The 21,670-nt window shown below is 34.9% G+C and overlaps 2 protein-coding genes across 3 annotated transcripts; one reads left to right on the top strand and one right to left on the bottom strand.

Moving 5' to 3' along the window:
* Positions 1–564: 564 nt before the first annotated feature.
* On the top strand, positions 565–8,853 carry LOC125213543 (Peptidase M1 family protein). 2 transcript variants are annotated; one of them, XM_048114145.2, is made up of 33 exons: positions 565–710; positions 1,661–1,735; positions 1,839–1,883; positions 1,988–2,128; positions 2,226–2,301; positions 3,070–3,146; positions 3,356–3,469; positions 3,589–3,663; positions 3,746–3,853; positions 3,928–4,140; positions 4,232–4,293; positions 4,392–4,419; positions 4,495–4,581; positions 4,690–4,715; positions 4,853–4,916; positions 5,004–5,084; positions 5,208–5,255; positions 5,398–5,416; positions 5,587–5,591; positions 5,698–5,709; positions 5,856–5,912; positions 6,016–6,125; positions 6,204–6,284; positions 6,364–6,547; positions 6,822–6,970; positions 7,053–7,191; positions 7,270–7,416; positions 7,529–7,610; positions 7,707–7,882; positions 8,072–8,182; positions 8,283–8,399; positions 8,508–8,579; positions 8,670–8,853. In XM_048114145.2, the coding sequence occupies exons 4-33, from the start codon at positions 2,066–2,068 to the stop codon at positions 8,748–8,750; spliced, it is 2,664 nt and encodes an 887-aa protein (XP_047970102.1). In that variant the 5' UTR covers positions 565–710; positions 1,661–1,735; positions 1,839–1,883; positions 1,988–2,065; the 3' UTR covers positions 8,751–8,853. The 2 variants fall into 2 exon arrangements, with proteins under 2 accessions (XP_047970102.1, XP_047970101.1); XM_048114144.2 differs by lacking the exon at positions 565–710 and adding an exon at positions 830–1,165.
* A 7,481-nt stretch (positions 8,854–16,334) lies between these two features.
* On the bottom strand, positions 16,335–21,117 carry LOC125213978 (110 kDa U5 small nuclear ribonucleoprotein component CLO). The gene is made up of 11 exons (XM_048114806.2): positions 20,921–21,117; positions 19,673–20,428; positions 19,512–19,580; positions 18,203–19,396; positions 18,015–18,113; positions 17,776–17,934; positions 17,547–17,632; positions 17,278–17,476; positions 17,023–17,133; positions 16,731–16,937; positions 16,335–16,602 (listed from the first exon to the last, which is right to left on the bottom strand). Exons 2-11 carry the CDS (start codon positions 20,414–20,416, stop codon positions 16,504–16,506), a joined length of 2,967 nt encoding a protein of 988 aa, XP_047970763.1. The 5' UTR covers positions 20,417–20,428; positions 20,921–21,117; the 3' UTR covers positions 16,335–16,503.
* Positions 21,118–21,670: the final 553 nt, after the last annotated feature.

Genomic DNA, 21,670 nt, shown 5'->3' with positions numbered 1-21,670 from the left:
AAATGGAAATTCCAACAGAAGTGCCGTTGGCGAATCAAGAAGTGCCACGTCGCCCTACTCTTCGGCACGGCGGTGCTCTTGCATTCTCTTGCTATCGAAACAGGGATAGGGCCGTGCCGACGGCACGACGAGTGACGAGTGCTCTTGTGCAAGAGCACCGCTGCTGATGCTTTTAAATTCGTGATATTATATGCTAAGTTCAAAATATGTGAATTTTTTTTTGAAAAATTTGATGATATTTGACGTCAATATTGGCGATTAATTGTTTGAAATGTAAATGGGCTTTTTTCCGCCTAAGATAATGTAAATGGGCTTAAATCCCATTATGCCTATGACGGTTTTTTTTTTCAATACTTACAATTGAAGCGTAAAAAATAATTCTATTGAAAACATTATCTGGAAACTAAAAATAGAAAATAGAAAATAGAAAATAGAAATATAATCCCGCAAATTATCAATAAAATATCTGGGCTGTGTTAATAAGGAGCGGTATCCTTTTTATTTATTTAAAAACAAATCTAATATGGGATTTTTTACGATAAATTAATGTTTTTAAATAAAATCTCAAAGATAGCATTATCTTTTATTTTGACTATTTGGTTTTCCATTGTTTTCCATCTAGGTAAACACATATAATAAGGTGTTTTTGCTTTGAGATCTTCTGCTTATCAGTCATCTCAGATCTTTGATTTCGTCCACAAAATTCCAAGGTAAAAGAGTGTAGAAGAGCGTCAATTTCGATTCAAATTTCATTTAGTTCTGTATTTCAAAAGTTATTATTCGTCAGATAATTTGAACCCTTTGTAACACTAATATATGTGAGATATATTACACTCTCTTTACCACTCAACCCTCATTTCATCTCAACGGATTTCTTTAGCTGATTTGCCTTTTTATTGAAGTTTTCTAGTTTTGAGCTGTCGATTTTATTTAGGTGGAAGCTTGAATCTTTTCTCGTAAATCACAGAACTTGTCGAAAATAATCGAACTCTTTTAAGGGTTTATACAGATTTGACCTTCAAATTGGTATTTTGATTATCTTTATTAAAATTAGATTATTTAGGATTCAAAGTTTTGTGATTGTAAGATGTCACGATTGATTCTACCCTGCAAAGCTTCTAGCTTGTCGAAGACATGCCTCTTGGGTTTGGTCTCCTCTGCACCTGTGACTACTTTCTCCCTTAATCCTCTCATTCTCTCTCACTATGTGCATGTGTTATAGTACACAAGTTATGGTTTGATGCTGTACGAACTGTCATTGAATTGTTGATTATTTGATAGTATCTTTTTGGCATAATGTTTCCATTTGAGCACTCCTAGGTGGAACTATAAAATATTTATATTTTAATGATATAGATATTTAAGAAATTAGCAACAACTACTAATCAACTAGAACTATAATTTGTAGTAGATGTTAAAAACCATATTTTTTCTCTATATATGTATAAATTATGTTTTTAAATCCATTAAGGAAGTAAGTGCATTTACTTTGTAGTTTATGTTGTTTCTTGGTGAATTCATAAAGTTTTGCGAATAGTTTGTCTGTCTTGTGGATTTTGTTTACAGCTTTATATGTATCTATTTTCTGTTAGTTAGCATCAAGAAGTATAATGCATCCATGATGTGTGTAGCTTGTTTTAACAAGCATCTTTGGTTTCAGCTACGACAGAGCGTCCGTGTGACTGGCAATTCGGTAAAGAAAGTTTTTAGATACAGACCATTTCTGTGCTCTGAGGTTTGCATATTTTCAGATGTTATATCACTCTTCTATACTTTAGTTTCTCTGTTAAAGTTCATGGCATGGGTTCTTTAAACTTTCTATTTTTTGTTTTCAATAGAATATCAATCGGAGAAATTGTCAGACACCATATTACTCACTGCCTGTAAGGCCACTTCTTGTAAAGATTATAGTCTTCCCTAAACTCTGACATTGTTTCATTAATAACTACAAGCATATTTTAAATGAGCTTTTGATTCCTCTTGGTAGAGGCCTAGAAATATTGGAAGGAGGTTCATCTGCTCTGTGGCAACAGAACCACTACCGAAGCAAGCCGAAGAAACTAATATGGATGCACCAAAAGAGATATTTCTGAAGGATTACAAAGAACCAGATTATTTCTTTGAAAAGGTAATTACATTCATGTCTTGGTTTCTGGACAAGATATTCCTAGTTTTACAAAATATGATTTTAGCAATCTTCTAATCAATGATATGTTTCGTCATAGGTGGATTTGAATTTTCAGTTGGGCGAGGAAACAACTTTAGTTTTTTCCAAAATTTTTGTGTCTCCCAGGGTTGAAGGTACTTTCTATTTCTTTTTGTTATAAATGTATTTTTGTCTGTGACTGTTTGTTGGGTGGGAATTGATGCCAGAAAGGTAGAAGGAAATTTCTAATATGGAGTTTGTTAGTGTTCAAGGTGAAATTATCTGATCAGTGCCTTCAAATTTTCTACAAATGATATCAAAGAATCACGATTCAGATAGTTTAAGATCTTACTTGCCAATTTACATGTGACTCGATGTCATATACTTTAAGCCACCTAGGTGTTCAGGCTGACCTTTTCTGATCACTTCCAAGATGGACCGATTTCCATTAGATCCATCAAGGGTGGAATTTTTCATGGATTAGGTTGATCTGTGACCATGACCAGAATACGCTGCAATTTCTCTTGATATAATTGAATGACACTCCATAAGAACTAAAACATGAGAGTTAATTGCTATTATAAAATGAAATTGGGCTTATTAGTTACTATATATATCCCGATTAGATTAATGTTTCTCTAATATCAATTTTGAACGTATCTGAATTCTGAGGCACTGTGAATCTGTGATGAGGCTAAAACTGAAAATGCGAAGGTAAAAAATTTAGTCATTTGCTCACTTGTTGCAACCAATAGGAATTCCAATTTAAGTGTCTTTCAAAGTATTTCTCCTATCTGAACACCTCAGATATGTGTATCAGTTAATTACTTAATTTTCATGTTCAGTTCTGGTGCTAGAATCTGTCTCTACCGAGTCCTTGACAATCATTTAAATATAAGTTGCATCTTCATTTGATCCTGCAGGTTGTTCAGCACCTTTAGTCTTGGATGGGGCAGATCTGAAACTGATTGTGTTGAAGGTGAATGGAGAGGATGTGAAGGTATATGGTGGATATATTTATTTCCTAACCTTTGTGCAAAGTAGCATTTATTTCCCTAGGTCATGCCTATAGTGTACGGTCGTCCTTATTCCATTTTAGTTTTCAGTGCTTAAATATTTCCAACCACCTTACATATTATTTGCTGTAACTTATTTCCGGGTCCTTGTCTCGCTTATCTGTCACCTGTCAATGAGTTCTATTTGTTTCAGGGAGATGATTTCCATGTTGATTCACGGCATCTGACGCTTTCCTCTCCTCCAAGTGGTAAATTTACTCTCGAGATTGTCACTGAAATTTGCCCACAGAAGAACACATCTCTAGAGGTTAGTACCTGGACTTTATATTAATCATTTTGTTCCACAAAACAACTATACTGATGTCTTGCAGGGATGTATAGTTGCTTTGATTTCTATTCCACTCTGATGAATTATACTTGATGCAGGGGCTCTATAAATCATCAGGGAACTTCTGCACCCAGTGTGAGGCGGAAGGTTTCCGCAAAATTACGTACTATCAGGTATTGTATCTAATACTTATGCAGCTTTGATGATTGTTCATCTTTTCCTGAGCATCCATCTGATTTGTGGCTAAAATTTTAGGATCGCCCTGATATCATGGCGAAGTACACTTGTCGTATTGAGGGTGACAAGTCATTGTACCCTGTCTTATTGTCCAATGGGAACCTGATAGAGCAAGGAGATTTGGAGGTAATTTTTTTCTTCCTTGTGATTGGAAATTCTTACAAACTATTTCATCTGAAGCTCAAGATGCATTAATGCAGGGAGGGAGACATTTTGCTGTATGGGAGGACCCTTTTGTGAAACCATGCTATCTTTTTGCATTAGTTGCAGGACAGTTGGAAAGCAGAGATGATACATTCATAACTCGTTCTGGCCGAAAGGTGTCACTCAGAATCTGGACCCCTGCACAAGATCTACCAAAGACAGCTCATGCCATGTATTCATTGAAAGCAGCTATGAAATGGGATGAAGATGTAAACATCTCATCTTAGTGTAGTGTTTTTGGTGTTTTTAATTGGCTCAAATAACTTTAGAATTTAATATTGTTCCTTTTCTTCTATATAGGTTTTTGGGCTTGAATATGACCTGGACCTCTTTAATGTTGTAGCTGTTCCAGATTTTAATATGTTAGTTCATATTTTTGTTGCTGGATTTTTCATCCTTCAGATATCTACTAGTATATTTTTTCATATTACTAAATCTGATTTGTTGTGCTGATTGACAGGGGTGCTATGGAAAATAAGAGTTTGAATGTATGTATAATGTTATGACATTATTTGATTATTTAAGATTGTTTATAGTTCTAAATTGTAATATTCTTTGGGCAGATCTTTAACTCCAAACTTGTCTTGGCATCTCCCGAAACTGCCACAGATGCCGATTATGCCGCCATATTGGGTGTGATTGGGCATGAGGTGTGTCATCTTTGCATGAGTAGTTGATTGAGCTTTTTTTTTGGATTAAGTTCTCTTTTCTCTTTCCTCCTGTTTGAAGTTGTATTGATCATGTGCCTGCATTTGCAGTATTTTCACAACTGGACAGGAAACCGGTAAGCATATGTTTCCTATTGTGTTTGTATTATACTTATTTATTTTCTTATTCTCCGTGTACTTTTTATTGTGGCCTTATGTTGTGCTAAATTGGCATGTAAGTCAAAACTCAAATTGATATTAACGTAAATTTCAGAGTGACGTGCCGAGATTGGTTCCAGCTTAGTTTAAAGGAAGGTCTCACTGTGTTCCGGGATCAGGTGGGCTACATACTAGCTGGAAAGGAAATTACCATTATGTTGGTATCATTTACATAAATATTTGTTTTCACTGACTCTCGCTTGCAGGAATTTTCATCTGATATGGGAAGCCGTCCAGTAAAACGGATAGCTGATGTTTCAAAGCTTCGCTCGTATCAGTTCCCGCAGGTGCGGGGAGCAATCTTGTCCAATTGTTTCTCATTTAGTATTAATGCAGTGGCATGCATCACGACAGTTTTCAGTTCGACTATTCTTACCTTGTATTCACAATCCATTATCTTAATTTTCCAGGATGCTGGGCCCATGGCTCATCCCGTGCGTCCCCACTCGTATATTAAGGTTAAATTCTCTCTTTGTCCTCATCTGTCACTGAAACTTTCGCATTTAATAATTTGTATCTGTGAAGGTTGTGCTAGACTGCAAGCCCCATTTATTTGGAAATTAAGCTAATATACATTTTCCCTTTTTATTTTATGGGCAGATGGATAACTTCTACACAGGTGACTGCTTTGTTTCCATTATTTGATAATAGAAGTTTCCTTGGCATGTCGTTTCATTTTATATTATTCACTTTTTTATGATCTCTGTTTTTTTTTTTTTTGGTATTATTTTGGCTGTTGCTTTACTGATGCTATGGATCTGATTGGTGGCCTTACTCGATAATTTGCAGTCACGGTATGCCTAGAGCAATTTTTATCACCTGTCCCTTGTTTCCCTCTAAATTTTTTCTGAAATTGTATAAAGTACTGACTTTGTTTTTTCTTGATTTCTTAACTGACAGGTATACGAGAAGGTTGGTTTTTTCCCTTGTTGACGAGTTTGTTCTTGGCTAAGGAGTGGTGTTAATACTCGAATTCCATGTGCTTTTATGAACATTGGCTTTCAGAGGACTAGACTGTTGCTATCTTATTCATAACTTATCTCATATTTCTGTTTTAGGGAGCAGAAGTGGTTAGGATGTACAAAACCTTGTTGGGAGCTCAAGGATTTAGAAAGGTTGGTTAAACCCTGATGCTTGGCTTATAACAATAAGTTAATTTTCTTTCCACTTCTCATCTTTTATACAGATAACAGAACTGGAGTTTCTCTTTATCTTTAGGGTATGGATCTATATTTCAAGAGGCATGATGGACAAGCTGTGACGTGTGAAGATTTCTTTGCCGCTATGAGAGATGCAAATGGTGCTGATTTTTCCAATTTCTTGCTATGGTATGTCACAAGGGAGCTGATGCAATTTCAATAATTACTAATTTCTGGTGGTTAAGTTCTTCAAACTGAATATTTCAGGTACTCCCAAGCTGGGACTCCTCGTCTCAACGTTGTTTCCAACTATAATGCTGAGGCAAAAACTTATTCTCTCAAGTTTAGGTATGATCTATTCTCATGATTTGCGCTGGAAATTTATTTCTTACTACTGGATGTGTGACCTAACATGATTACCCTGCAGTCAAGAGGTCCCCCCAACCCCGGGTCAACCTGTTAAAGAACCCATGTTTATTCCCGTGGCCTTGGGCCTGCTTGGATCCGATGGCAAGGACATTCCTCTATCCTCAGTTTACCATGACGGGATGTTGGAGAGTATTTCAAACAGCGGTCAACCAGCTCACACTACGGTCCTCAGAGTCACAAAGGTTAGTAGGAATCGTACAAATTACAAAACTCTTATTGAGTATGTATTTATTAGATATGTGTCAAAATTACTACGAATGATTCTTATGATGTTTGGGATTGTTTTGTCAAACAGCATTAAGGCCAGTGGATTAACTAGTGTCTTCACATTGCAACATATCCGCATTATTATTGCGTCTTTTAATATCTAATGTTTAATATAGGATTTGCTGATGAAGTTACTGTTTATCCTTCTTCAATATTCTTACTGACCTAGTAGTTGTCTTTTCCGTGCAGAAAGAGGAAGTATTTGTGTTCAATGACATCCCAGAACGCCCTGTACCATCTATTCTAAGGGGTTACAGTGCTCCCGTTCGCATGGATTCTGATCTCACTGATGCTGATCTCTACTTTCTTCTTGCTAACGATTCCGATGAGTTCAACCGGTATGTTATCAAGAAAGATTGAACGTGTATTACTACCTTTTAAGTATTGGCAGAATATATGACATCTCTCATGCTTCCTTAGTTGGGAGGCGGGACAGGTGCTGGCGAGGAAATTGATGCTCACCTTGGTATCAGATTATCAACAAAACAAACCGCTTGTTCTTAACCAACAATTCCTAAACGGAGTCAAAAGCATACTCTGTGACCCGAGCTTGGATAAGGTGTGTTTGAAATATATCTTGCAGTTGATTGGGGAATCAAAGGTGAATTTACTGATTTTTCTGTTAATGTCTATTCAGGAATTCATCGCAAAGGCAATAACTCTGCCTGGTGAAGGAGAAATCATGGACATGATGGCAGTTGCCGACCCCGATGCCGTCCACGCTGTTCGATCTTTCATCAGAAAGCAGCTTGCTTCTGAGTTGAAAAATGAGCTACTTATCACAGTATGCAGTTATTTTGGACGCATCTAATTATAATATACAAGCGTGGATCATTTTCATTATTTTCTTTTACTTTCTTGATATTTTTATGGAATAACTTCATATTCTTTTACAGGTGAAAAACAATAGGAGCTCGGTGAATTATGAGTTTGACCATCAAAACCTGTCGAGGCGTGCTCTCAAAAATACTGCCCTTGGTGAGCCTTTTTTCGCCTTGTCTTAACGCCAGCTGCATTATTTCTTTTTCTCTTTTGTCTTTGTTGATTACTAATATGTCTACTATTTTACTGCAGCATATCTTGGCTCACTTGAAGATGCAGAAATAACGGAGCTTGCTTTGCACGAATATAAAACTGCTACAAATTTGACCGAACAGTTTGCAGCACTGGTAGCCCTTGATCAGATTCCCGGTAAAGTGCGGGATGATGTTTTGGCTGATTTCTATAACAAGTGGCAACATGAGTACTTGGTATGTTTGCCATCCGATACAATCTTTGATTTGCTTGTCTATATTTTTATTTGCTATAAACGGAAGAGACTACACACAAGACAAAATGGATATAAAAAACTTAATGCACCTTAGAAATCGCTGACAGCTACGAACATTAAGTTTTTAGGATATCTACGAATGTTAAGTGGTTATCTTTTCTGTTTCCAGGTCATAAATAAGTGGTTTGCCCTCCAAGCCATGTCAAATGTACCCGGGAATGTTGAAAATGTTCGTAAACTGCTGGACCACCCCGCTTTTGACTTGCGTAATCCCAACAAGGTCAGTGAAATCCAAGTTTATTTCTTTAGCACGCGACAGTTTCATTCTTAAAAAGCTAACACATTTCTTTCAATAACAATATATATATAATTGCAAATAGGTGTACTCACTGATTGGAGGATTCTGTGGATCACCGGTCAACTTCCACGCTAAAGATGGGTCCGGCTACAAATTTTTGGGAGAATTGGTGGTACAGCTCGACAAAATAAATCCTCAGGTATGCTCAAGACGAACTTTTCCTCCCAAAACTGATCATGTATTAACTTTCATGTGCCTTGTCGATCTCTTCCAACGATTATCATAAAATTTGCTTCACGTTGAATAGGTGGCTTCTAGAATGGTATCAGCCTTCTCCAGGTGGAAGCGCTACGATGAAACTAGGCAAAATCTTGCTAAGGTAGTGTGGCCTAACGCGATTTTAGATGTTCGAATTTCTGGTTCTCCTTTGGCCTTATACTAAAATTTGACTGCTTGTTGATTCCGGCAGGCTCAACTGGAAATGATACTATCTGCGAACGGGCTGTCGGAGAACGTGTTTGAGATTGCATCCAAAAGTTTAGCTGCTTGATGCCCATTTTAAAACTTGTCTGTTTTCTGATTCAATGTTCTACTTGGATTCACAGTGACGATAACAGGATTCCTATATGATGAAGGCTTGTTTTCTTATTAAATCTTACTATTCATATATGTATGCTTATAACGGCGTGCTTAAATTTTTGCAAAACATCACCATGGATATATTTCTATGCAGGAAGGAAACCAACTACATTTAATAACAAGTTTATTAGTATAAAATGATGTAATTATACTAAGTATTGGTTGCCAATGGCCAACAATAGATTTCGATTTAAAGTGTTTTACAAAGGGTGAAATACCATGCTAGAAAAGACACAAAACAAATGGTTGTATCTAAGAAAAATTAATATTATACTTCCGTCCCATATTTTATGGATGTACAATTGATGAGTAAGGTAGAGATAGAAAAAAATGTAATTAAAGGATGGTTAGTAGAGTATGAGTTTCACCTTCATATAGAAAAGAGTTTCCAAAATTAAAATGTATATTCTTGTGGGACGAATTAAAAATAAAAGAGTGCATAACTAATTATTCTTGTGGGACAGAGTGAGTATTTCATAAAAATAGATTAGTTTTACTATTTTGGGTTGTTTTCCAAAATTAGACCACGTCTAAATATGGAAAGCTTTTAACCTATTACATATAACTAATAAGGTGGATCCTACAATTCACTACTTCCACTATTTTTTCCTCTCTTACTCTGGATCTTACAATTCACTAGTTCCACTATTTTTTCCTTACTCCCTGTGTTCGACATTTGGAGACTCATTTTGAATTCAACACGAATTTTAAGAAATATGAAGGAAAGTGAATTTCAAAATGTAGTACAATGTGTGATCAATATTTAAGAAATAAGAAATATGAAGGAAAGTGAACCATTTTTATTTTTGGAATGACTATTTGCTTTGTCTCTTTCTCTTACTTTACTATCTCTATTTAACTCATAAAATAACACTACATAAATTTCGTGCTGGAATAGAAATGCTCCAATTAGAATGAGACGGATGGAGTATTAATCTATACATCTATAAAAGACGAGTTTTGACCTTCTTTTGAATATTTATAAATTTTAGTACAATTATATCATCCACCCCACTATATAATTAAAGCATAATAAGTCGTATATAATTCATCTATTTAATATTGTAACTGCCCATCATGAAAAATTGACCGTTAATTAGTAATTCGGGTGAAATACATGAGTATAATAGGTTAATTAGTACTCCCCCTCCGTCCGCCATTAGAAGTCTCATTCATTGACGACACTAATTTTAAGAAATGCTAAGAAAAATGGGTAGAAAAAAAGTTAGTGGAATAGGGGTTCACTTGTATATATTAGTTTTAAATAAAATAGGAGTGTAATGAGTTACGTGAAGGTGAGACCCTATTATCATTTATGATAAAAGTGAACCGGAACTCCTATTCGCAGACGGACTAAAACGGAAAAAATCTATTTGCAAACGGAGGGAGGGAGTAATAGCTTGCATTAAAAAAGTCAATATTTAAATTAATAATTTGAGTGCCATGAATCAAATCAATAGTGATGCCCATTCATACGTTTACATTCGATACAATATAAAAAATATAAATTGAATTTAAATGGCATTCCTATACGGCTCTTCATGCATGACCCATTTAAAAGTAATAAAAATGGCATTCACTGTTAATGTTGTAACGTAAAAGTTAGTAATAAGTATATATATAAATCAATTTTCAACGTAAATCTAAGGCTATTATGTTGCTATAATATCATCAATTCGATGTATACTTTTTTATCATATACTTATTTTATAGTATTGGCTAGCTTATAATTCACTTTCTCACTTTCTCCCGTTGCATTACGAATACTATGAAAAAAAGAAGAATTTTTTTTCTGGTATGGTTATTACTCTTTACCAAATAGTACTGTATTCATATAAATCTATGCATTTTTTTGTATGATTATTATTAGGATAAAAGAAGAATTTTTTTCAAATATGATTATTACTCTTTACCAATAATAATGCATTCATATGAATGTATGCACTTTTTGTATGATTATTATATTCCAAATATTGTGATCTTGCCATAGAAAAAAAAGCTTGATACCATTGTAATCTAAACCCTAACATTATTACTATTATTATTACTAGTGTCAAATCCCGTGCGATGCACGACCCATTTTATTTTCATTCCATTTAGATATGAAAATGACGGAAACCTTAAATGGTTAATATATCCAATACTCTGCAACCACACACTCATTGGCTTAGCCTCTATTGATAATAATAATAATTTTAGTAATAACATCGCTTTCTTCATTGAACGCTGCTATCTTCATCATCAACTACGTTGAAAGACCATAAGAGTTTTTTCTCTACCTGAGCAAAAACGCTAATTAATCTTTTGAGTTACAAAAATAATGTATGAACGTTTTTACACATTGGAACAAGCGCACAGTTGATTGGGATGACCGGCTGCTTATTCATGTCAAACAATATGATCTCGCATATCTTTTCCTTTTTCCTTCACTCTCCTTCATTCGACATGATTTTCTTTGGTTTGTCTTCATAACATTGTTCTTCTTTTTGTGTTTTGTATTGATGGAAACATTGTTTAGTATTTGTGCTGATGAGTCGGGATTCAACTGCATCAGTGAAGACGGAAAAGAGAGAAAACATTGTTGCTTTGTCAATAAGCTCAATAGTGGGTGGTATTTATAGATGTTTGCTTAGAACATGTTTATCTCTACTGCTTAGCACAAAGCTCGATATTATTTATAGACCAGCTGCAGCCTTCAATTGCAAATGAAGAAAGAGAAGAGTGAGAAAACCAGCTGCAGCCTGTAAAATATTGACTCTTTTTTTTAATGCAGAAAAACTCGCTTGGAATTAAAAATTGACTTAAGCGTGTGAAGTTGTATCTCTTTTCTTGGTTTTAAGATTATGTTGATAACATAAAACATGTGCTAAATAAATTAATTGGCATTTTTGTGAATATCTCCATAACTGCCACTTTAGATATTGATAGATTATTTTATTTAGAATAAATAAATATAATTAGAGAGTAAAAAAATTATAATTAACCGTTTAATTTGGTAAAAAAATGAGATTAAACATGTTGACCGTTAAATATTAACGGAATTGTTAACGGATGACCAATTGTGATCCGATTTGAAATGTACAAGACCAAAAAATTCAAAAGATAAAGTCTATGACCAAAATCATAAAATGGGCATATGTTCAGGACCAATTTTGGCCCTTACATAAAAAAATATCTCTAAAATTTAACCATAAAAAATCGCTTCCAACATCACACATATAAATTTTCAATTAAAACAGGAATATACCCCTACAATCAAGCCCAAATTAAAAACTGTTTTTAACATTACATATATACTACTCCATTTCTTTATATTTCGAAAATTCATTACCTATTCCAATAACATAAATGGAACATAAGCAACATCCCTCTTTTCTTTATTCTTCTTCATTGATGAAAACTTTTCCCATCTCTGTCCGCCGGAAATGCTATCGCCACCTAGCATCCTTGCGATCGTTGCGACTCCCTTCACCACATACATTTCATCCCTTTTTCTTTATCGCTTAGTTCTTTTTAAAGAAGATCAAAGGTTAGACAGTTCATTTCTTTTATAGAAGATTAAGGTTGATCAAGGCAAAGAATCATGGCATGGTGTAAAGTTTTTTTCCTATTATTAGAATAAAAGCATCAACTCTGAATCTTCTATAAAGGAGAAATTAATGAAATAGTGAAATTTTAGTTACCAAATACCATATATTTATAGTACAAATATCTAAACTTTTCACTTCCTAAACTTATAACATTAATATTGCTTTTATGTTGTTTATTAAAATGGATTATGTATCATTAATATTTTAAAAGTATATAGTAATATAATGTAACGTATCATAAGAATTAATCCTCCACTAAATCTATTGATATTAGCATTGATCTCCTATCAAATAATAAATTCTAACGTTGACTCAATTAAATTTATTAAAATATACAGTAGATTAGTATTGATACAATAATAAAGGACATCAATTTCAAGAAATTTATCATATTTAAAACCGTTTACTTTTTCAATATATGTTTTACAATTTTGCACTAACTACATTTAAGTCATACCAAAAACTATTATATATTTAAATTAAATTATAATAGAATTTTTGTTATTTCTTTTTAAACTCTTCTTATATATTTATAGATAGATATAGATTAATAGATGACATTTAATATAATTCTTTTCTAATAGCATTACTAACAGTGTTTATTTTTTAATCCAATAATTATATGTCTTTTATATTTTTAATAATGTGTCAATAGGATATATAAACAACAGTATATTCTTACTAATTCTCTTCCTATTATACACAATCATGAGAGTAACGGTAAATAACGGCAAGAATAATTACTCTAGAATTTATTTATACATGATTGGTAGTTACAAAACTTATAAATATTTAAATTTATACCAAAAATTTATACATATTCAAAATATAGGCCAAAACTGGCCTTTTATATATGTATAGTTTGATTATTAACATTATCCGGACTTCTATTTTTGCAGATATTATTGGTGTTATCGTTGACCCTAAAAAGGTTATTACACAATCTAATTCACAACTCATCTAGATTAAGATTGTTGATTCACGGTGAGTGTTAAACCGTCATTTTATTATTATTTTCTGTCTAATTTATTTTTTAAACTATTTTGCCTGGAGGTATAACATAATTTGTTGTACGATGTGGGAAAATATTGTAGATTCGTCAACCCTACAAAACTTTTCACTTTCTCAAATTTATAATATTAATATCGGTTATTTGTCTCTTTGTCAAGAGGGTCATGTATCATTGACATTTTAAAACGTATATAGTTGTATTTACATACATAAAATAACATATCCTCTTAATTATTCATTAAATGTATTGATATAGCATTGATAGTGTAGCAAATAATAAAAAGAGGGGACATCTTAGGTCCACGAACTTTACCAAAATATCATTTTAGTTTCGTGAACTTTAAAAATATTATTTTAGTCTAGTGGATTCTCTGGATCTGGGAAGTTTGAATATATACGACACACTCCTAACCTTCTCTTTCAGTATATATGACACCGAAAAAATTAACCTAAGAAGCACGCTATAGGGTAGGCCGGACAATATAATACTTCATTCATTCCACTTTAGGAGTCTTATTTGAGTTCGGCACAAGTTTTAAGAAAAGTAAAGAAAAAGTGGGTGAAAAGAGATAATGAAATGTGGGTCTTGCTTTTATATATTAGTTTTATAATAAAATGTGAGTGGAAAATGGTTAGTGGGATGTGTGGCCTACTATCATTTATGAAATAATTCAACTGGGACTCCTAATGTGGGATACCCAAAAAGGTCAAGGTCAACCGGAATTTCTAAAGTGGGATGAAGGGATATTATTTCTTACGCAATTGTATGGCATAATGAAATAAATATTTCTTACGCAATTGTATGGCACAATGAAATAAAATGGAGTAAAACCATAGAAGAATAGCGCCTCTTGTCCAAATATGGAGAGAAAGCTTGATTGTTTCATCTTTGGGAATATGGGAGAAGTCTCATCTTTGGGAATTCGGGAGAAAGTCTTAGAAATTGGAGTGAATGGGAGTTCAATTCTATATGTTATACATTGAAGAAATAAATCGGAGTGAGACAACAAATGTGGGCATAGTTTCATTCTCGAGAATATAGACGTTGGTGACTGAATAGTGTTTGTAAGAACTTAGAAGAAATGGGAGTATTTGGTTTTGAGAGAGAATGGAGACAGCGAAAAATGAGGGGTGGATTTAGAGAGTGGAAGGGGAGAAGGAAGAATGGGCATATTTAAAGAGAGAGAGAAAAAAAAAAAAGAGAAGATTTGATGTATTCTCCAAAAATAAAACAGTAAATCTATATGACCAAATTTTGTACAATCAAAAGCTGGTTTATTTTGAGAAAAAACTGATTTATTTATGCATTTAATTAAAATATATGAGCGCATATCTAGTACAAGAAACGTGAATAATATTATGGTCATATATTAATGATTTGTATATAAATTTTTTACTTTTTCAGAACCTAATTAATGTATACTTTTATTCAAATTTAAAAAGCAATAAAGAAGCAATTTAAATATTAGAAAAAAATTGAAAATGAAGTTGAACGCTAATCAAGTCTTCTTTAACTTATCCACTAGATACATTTATTACTTTAATATATAATTAATACACCAAATTACTAATATAATCTTGTTTTGGTTGATTTGATTGTTTATCATCACTCTTCTACTGAACTAGTACTTTATTAGTGTCAATTCCCCAAAGTCAAACCAGATGAATATGAAGTAGGAGTATTATATACTGTCGGTGAATCCGCATAAAAAAGAATGAACCCATTTATTTTATGCTATATTACCTTAGTCCCCCTTTAATTGGTAGTAGTAGTATTGATTTTTTTTTCATCCATCTTTCATTAATTGAGATGCTTATATTTACTATTACATTTGCTAAATAATTTATATTCCACTAATTCATTTTATTCACATTTTATTATTCCATGAAACTACCTACTCTTAAAAGAGTATTCACACTGCACTAACTATTTTCACCCATTTTCACAAAATTTCTTAAAATTTGTATCAAGTCATACGACGTCAATTAACACGAGACTACTTGTACTAATTAGTTCGCTGCCAGTGGGTCCTGACCCTCATAAAAGAATGAGCCCGAATAGTCTGCTATCGTGTTGTGTTTTTAATCAGTGGAGTAAACAAAACATAAAACGGCATAAATTGTTCGAAGAGTAATTATTTTTTAAGTTCCCCAAATCAGCACACTGCCCAAATATACGATTGATGAAACACTCTTTATTCGATCGGCTACTGTCGAATACTATGTCACGATTCTGGCACAATAACGTACTTAAAAATTTGCATAGGTACTACTCCTATTTAGTGGAGTCTAGCCATAATCATTAAAGTAGTAGTGGCGTAGTACAAATGTACAATATTGAAATTAAATACTCATATGTCTATAGGTAAAATAAGCAAAAAATTGAGTTCATCACTTCCAAGATTTCTTTTAAGTTTTAATTGTTCAACAATTTGATTAATAAATATTAGTCCTCTTGCAAAACTAAATGAAGTAATCAAAGAAAAAAAAAGGAGAAGATTCCTACATACTCTCCTTATAGTAATGTTCATAGTTGCATATCTCAACAAGGTTCCCTACTAACAACAAAGGGTCAACAAAAGGTACGATACTAGTTTTATACGAGTAATAAAATATGACTACAATGAATTAGTGGAATCAAAAAATTTACTTACTATTTATAATAAAAATGAACCATTACTCCTAACAACGGATAGAATAAAATGGCAAACTGGGATACCAATTAGCAGACAAACTTTTTTATCTCTTTTAATTTATCAATTGCACATTAAAACTTGTGTTAAGTTTGTCTTTTTTTTAAGGACGGAGGAAGTATAACAAGGGTGCTATATGATGAGGGATACTTGTGGTACAAAACCCTAGAGGTTTAAATTGAGGTAAAAGTCGAAAAACCATTGAGGTTTAAATCCTTTTAAAGTCATTAATTTGGGTCGATGTTTGCTTGACTAAGCACACATGAACTCATTAAAATCGTAGAATTTGAAGTATTACAACAAAATATACGTAGTTAACAAAGTGTAGCATCTACCAAAACCGCGATATCGAGTCAAACAAATGAAAAGTTCAGATCATTTGTTGATGAAGATCGGCAGCCTGCTGAGCCAGTTCAACAACCATAGCCTCATCGAAGAATTTATTAATGCTCACATCTTCCGACATTCCCTGTGGAAATCCATACAAATATTTAAGGAATAAAATTACTTCAGAAATATATTCACACTCAAATCAACACATTTAACCCTGTGAATTTCAAGCCGTAATTAAGTCGAAAATGAGGAAAGATACTGTACCTTGCGGCGCCTCGTCTTCACCATAAATTCACGAGCTAAATGTTGAATCGGGGCTGGCTCCAACGGACGTAGAACTATACTTTTATCCAACGGATCTCCAGGGACGATAGCCCAGTGATCAAATACGGATACGCAAAATGCCTGCCCTTGAGTATGATACCTCAAGTCTGTCTCAAATCCAAACGACTCTATCACCGGTAAAAATGCCTACAAATTTTAACAATGGAAGTTATGGTAAAAAAATGATGAATATCACTAAGACACCTGGCTACTTGAAATAAGAGCCTCAAACCTTAACAATGTAGGCTGGGGTCCCTGGCTGTGGAACGTCAGCAGTGACGTGACCACGCCTACGCGATAAAACTGTGTATATTGCAGAAACACAGTCTATTGGAGTTTGTATCTGAAAATAATACCCATTAGGATACAGTGATAAAGAGAGAGAAAAAAGTCGCAACAGGGTTTAATACATAACCAACCAAACAATGCTAATCTTGGTTTGACTTAGGTTTCCGTAACACAGCAAAGGGTAAGAGAAAAATATTACCTCCACATAATACACTGGTTCCATGAGCCTAGGTGTAGCCATAAGGAAAGCCGAATAAGCCACGCGTCGAGCAGTTGGAATGATTTGGCCGGATTGACGGTTCAGTGGCTCAGGAGCAATCTTGGCATCCACTATTTTAAATTTAACATTTCTGATTGGCTCGTCGCATAGAGGGCCTTCTCGAGCTCCCCACTGAAACCTGTCCGACGTACATTAGTGCAACAAGAACACATGTAAATTACAAAAGAAAAGCCACCAGAAAAACTTACCCTTGCACAATAGAATCTTTAACTGCACTAAGCAAACTCTTGTCAACTTCACTAGACAGTGTATCATCCAACAAAATATTAGGCCCCTGTTAATGTAAATATGTCATGATTTTAAGTAAGAACAAAAATTTCAAAGGAACACCTAGATCAAGGAATTAAAAGAACACAATGAAGTCTGAAATGGTGCTAATATGGTTGGCTAAACACATTTTCTGGACGCATTACTTACCTGCTTCTCAGGACCAAATGCCCAAATAGACCGCGCAGCTAGCAAATCCCAGTCATACTTTGTCTGGAAGAAGTCGCCAAGCTTTTTCCTTGGCCAGTCAATGCTTACAGTGCCATTTTCAATGTCCTCTGCAAGTCCTCTCTCCAGTGGCTCAGCAATCTAGAAATTGAAATAATGACGAGAGATATAAATAAGTAAAATTTTAGATAGTGAGTTTCTAAATTAAAATAAATGCTTACCATTGTAATTTTATTTTTTTTGTTTGGAGTTTCAGCAAAGCATTTCATTGAAGAGGATTCCACAACTGTTTCACAAAATGAGACGACGGGATCTGCCACCTTTTGACACAGTCAAAGCAAGTTAGAAAGCTTGAAACCCTCAAACATAACATAATCTGTAAAAGTAGAACGATGAAAGAGATACAAACCTTTACTTCCACTTCTGAATAAAGCTCCCTGAGGTCCTTCATTATGGAATCCAAGTACAACTCTCCAGTGCCCAAAATTGTATGCTCCCCAGATTCTTCAACCTTTGTGATAGCTAATGGGTAGCTTTTGCTGATCTTCCTAAGACCCTCCACCATTTTAGGCAGCTCACTTGGATTCAATGGCTCTGTAGCAGTTTTCACCACAGGAAGAGTGTTGAACTGAAGGGGTCTAAATATATACACGTCTTCATTATATTCCAAGTTGCAAAGTGTGGCAGTCTTCATAATGGAAGCATCCACACCTTCAATTAAAACCCAAGAACCAGGAGGGGCTTTGCTAATAGGAATCCTATAACGAGCTTGGTAGACCCATAATTTGGTCACTTCTTTCACTGTCATGTCTTCTTCATCATCGGGAGAATACCCTTCTCCCAGTACACGTACCGTCTGGCCAGCCATAATTTCTCCACTGTAGACCCTGCCGAAGGCATCAAAGACGCTGCAATCTGATTTTGGATACAGTTTGGTAATATTAACCATTAGAGGACCCGATGCATCACAGTTTTCCATGGCCTCATAAATTGGGGAGTCCTTAGGACCAGTATAGATGTGCTCAACCTTCCGCTGTGCAGCATCTTTTGCAGATGGGATGTGTTGAACCAGCATGTCTGTAAACCCTGTGGCACTACCAAAAACAGAGCTACACGCCAATCTTAACAGTGGCCTAACATTCAAGCGATAAGCTGCATTACTCAAAGTCACTCCGAGTTCAGAGAGTGTAGCCTCTACACTCTTTTTATGTTCTCCAATCACTTGACTATATAATTTATAAAGAGGTTCAAGCACAAACTGAACAAAGGACCGTTCTGCTCCACTTACAGGTGGTTTCTTCTTAAAACTTCTGGTATCAGGTTCATAGTAATAATCACCCCAAAGGCAAGAGGCAAATTTGTTAGCATCAAATGGAACACCGTGGAGTTTAACATATAGCTTAGCAAATGATTGCAAGGTAAACGACCATCCTGCACTGGAACTTGCGAAACAAACATTTCCAAGAGCAGGATCAATAACTTGAACATTTCCAGCAGTTGAAGATGCAGCCATAATGTGGTTGTTGATGACTTCAATTGTGTGCCTTAGTTTGTGGTACGCGTCCTTTGGAGGCAACTTGAGCTCAGTTATTAATCTGTCAACCTGAGAATATATAAGTCAGACATGTCAAAGAAAAAACCTTCCAGGCAGTATTAAGTGAAATAATCAGAGATAGTACCAACTTTACAAAACTTCACCACTGGGTTTAAGATATCACCTTGTTTATCACAACTACAATGGGGATGCGGTCTTGGATTGCGTGGCGTATTGCCCTTTCTGTGTTTACCTATTAAAAAATGAGAAACTAAATACACATAGATGGAGGTGGAATCCAAAGTTTGAAAACACACACACCTAAAATAAATAAGATAAGTTTACCAGAACTCCTTCTCCAGCATCAACAATTAACACCGCACCATCAGCAAGCCTCAGAGCAGCTGTCATCTCGTCAGAAAAGTTAACATGACCAGGAGTATCCATAACATTGCAAAGATATGATTTCGAATTGCTATCCTCTAGAACAAGTGACATTGGCACCGCCTTGATGGATATCCTCCTCTCCTGCTCATCAATTCTCGTATCAGTATATCGCATATGTTTCTCGCTGTTCTGATCAAAGGTTGATATGTGATGCGTCTGCTCGACCAACATGTCCATGAAAGTCGTCTTCCCACAGTGCAGGTGGCCTACTAAAGCAACATTCCTCACCAGCATAGGGTTTGACATGAGACCCAAAAGGAACTGTGTTGATACATAGGTAGTTGAGTCCTTAACCCCCAACTCAAACTTGAGATTTCGCACAGGCTTAATAATAGGCTGTTCAAGTGGCTGCTCATCTTCATCCATAACTAAGGTTTCAACTTCTTCGCCATAGACCTCCTCAGCAGTTGGGTAGTATTTTTTGTCCTCAGCTAGGACAATTTGGCCATCCATATCAACATCCTCAGTCGTTGTTAGCCACCCATTTGGTTTTCCAGGGCCATGTTCATCATCAGATATAGCCTCCTCATCCTCAGTCCGGTCAGGAAGTTCCTCCTCTTCCTCCTCCCTATCACTCTCCTGATCGGAATCGATTTCAGGTCCAATATAGTTTCCAAACTCATCGTAAAGATTATCATCCATAGCTCTATAAGACTGCAAAATGCAATCCTAATAATCAGCCAATTGTAGCAAGCTTGCAGCTCAGTAGATGAAATTGGAAAGCGATTCATAACTATTTTTCATACGCAAGCAGAAAATGAACAACTCAACCCCCAATAATATCTATCTTTGAAGTATTTAGAAACATAGGCTATCTCACACAAAATCTATACATCTATATCTATTACATACACAAAAACTGAAGAGTTGGAAGAAAATGCAACTAAGCGACTTTCCGGCCAAGAGCAATACTATCTCATTTTTCCACCCCAAAGTTCCTATGTCAACTCCTCTCGGTAATTTACTGACATTTTAAAAAAATTTACTGAGAACTCTATTACGCCTAATTGCGAACAACAAAAACGAGCATTTGCAATTCTAAGAACAATTTGAAGTTAAGACACTAGCCTTTGGATCCAAAATTTAGCTTAGTTGTCTATAAAAAACAAATTTGGGTTTAGGGTTTAGAGAGAGAGAAGGGAAAACCTCGACGAAGACGCGCAGGACGGGCGGGCGGCGAGAAGCTGCCGCGAAATAAGGAAGGCGAGATGCGAAGGTGGCGTTCGGCGAGGAGGATTGTTCGGGAGGAATTGAGATTCGCCGGAAATGAAAGAAGAAGAAGAAGAAGAAGAAGAAGAAGAAGCGGGAGGAATTTGAGCGAGAAGAGGAAAGACTGAGGATTGGATGATATGGGTTGGGCCTTCGCTGAATGTAGAAAATTAGCCCTTTTCTAAAATTGGGCCTCTAATAATTACATACATTTAATTGTCTAAAATCCATGAATAATTAACTTAGCTCAAATCATACGATTTGATATCTAATATATGAGCCTGTATTTTTTCTCTATGGCCCATTCGAGCCCGCAAATTTTTCCTAAAATCACACCAATACGTATCTCACACGTTCGGTGAGATATAAATCTGCCTCAATTTATTTACATAGAAAAGAAAAAAAAAATCTCCTTCATGCCTCTGCGTCAATCTCTTCTAGACGTCCACAACGTACTCTTCCTTCAATTCTCATGAATAAGTAAATCAAAAGTTCACTACCAAAATTTCCATTCGGTACGTGCTTAATTGTTATCAATCATTCTCTTTTTTTTTAATTATGAAATTTTTTTGAGTAATTCAATTTGTTGCCTACTTGTAATGATATCCCCAATACAATTCCACCGATGATTTATGTTGATTAATATTGATTTGGAACAAATTTTTTAGCTCATGGGTTTTTGAAAAG

The sequence above is a fragment of the Salvia hispanica genome, chromosome 3 (assembly GCF_029641045.1).
Source record: "Salvia hispanica isolate PSC_SH4W2 chromosome 3, Shi_PSC_v1, whole genome shotgun sequence".
NCBI lineage: Eukaryota > Viridiplantae > Streptophyta > Magnoliopsida > Lamiales > Lamiaceae > Salvia > Salvia hispanica.
This window is presented reverse-complemented; position numbering and strand designations above follow the sequence as displayed.

Excerpts from the sequence above, each read along its gene's own strand:
- LOC125213978 (XM_048114806.2), bottom strand. The coding sequence starts at position 20,416 with ATGGATGATAATCTTTACGATGAGTTTGGAAACTATATTGGACCTGAA. Across the intron at positions 17,477-17,546 it reads AAAGATTCTATTGTGCAAGG|GTTTCAGTGGGGAGCTCGAG; the intron begins GTAAGTTTTTCT and ends TACGTCGGACAG. Across the intron at positions 16,938-17,022 it reads CCCCAGCCTACATTGTTAAG|GCATTTTTACCGGTGATAGA; the intron begins GTTTGAGGCTCT and ends TAAAATTTGTAG.
- LOC125213543 (XM_048114144.2), top strand. The coding sequence starts at position 1,088 with ATGTCACGATTGATTCTACCCTGCAAAGCTTCTAGCTTGTCGAAGACA. Across the intron at positions 3,854-3,927 it reads TAGAGCAAGGAGATTTGGAG|GGAGGGAGACATTTTGCTGT; the intron begins GTAATTTTTTTC and ends GCATTAATGCAG. Across the intron at positions 4,420-4,494 it reads TGGAAAATAAGAGTTTGAAT|ATCTTTAACTCCAAACTTGT; the intron begins GTATGTATAATG and ends TTCTTTGGGCAG.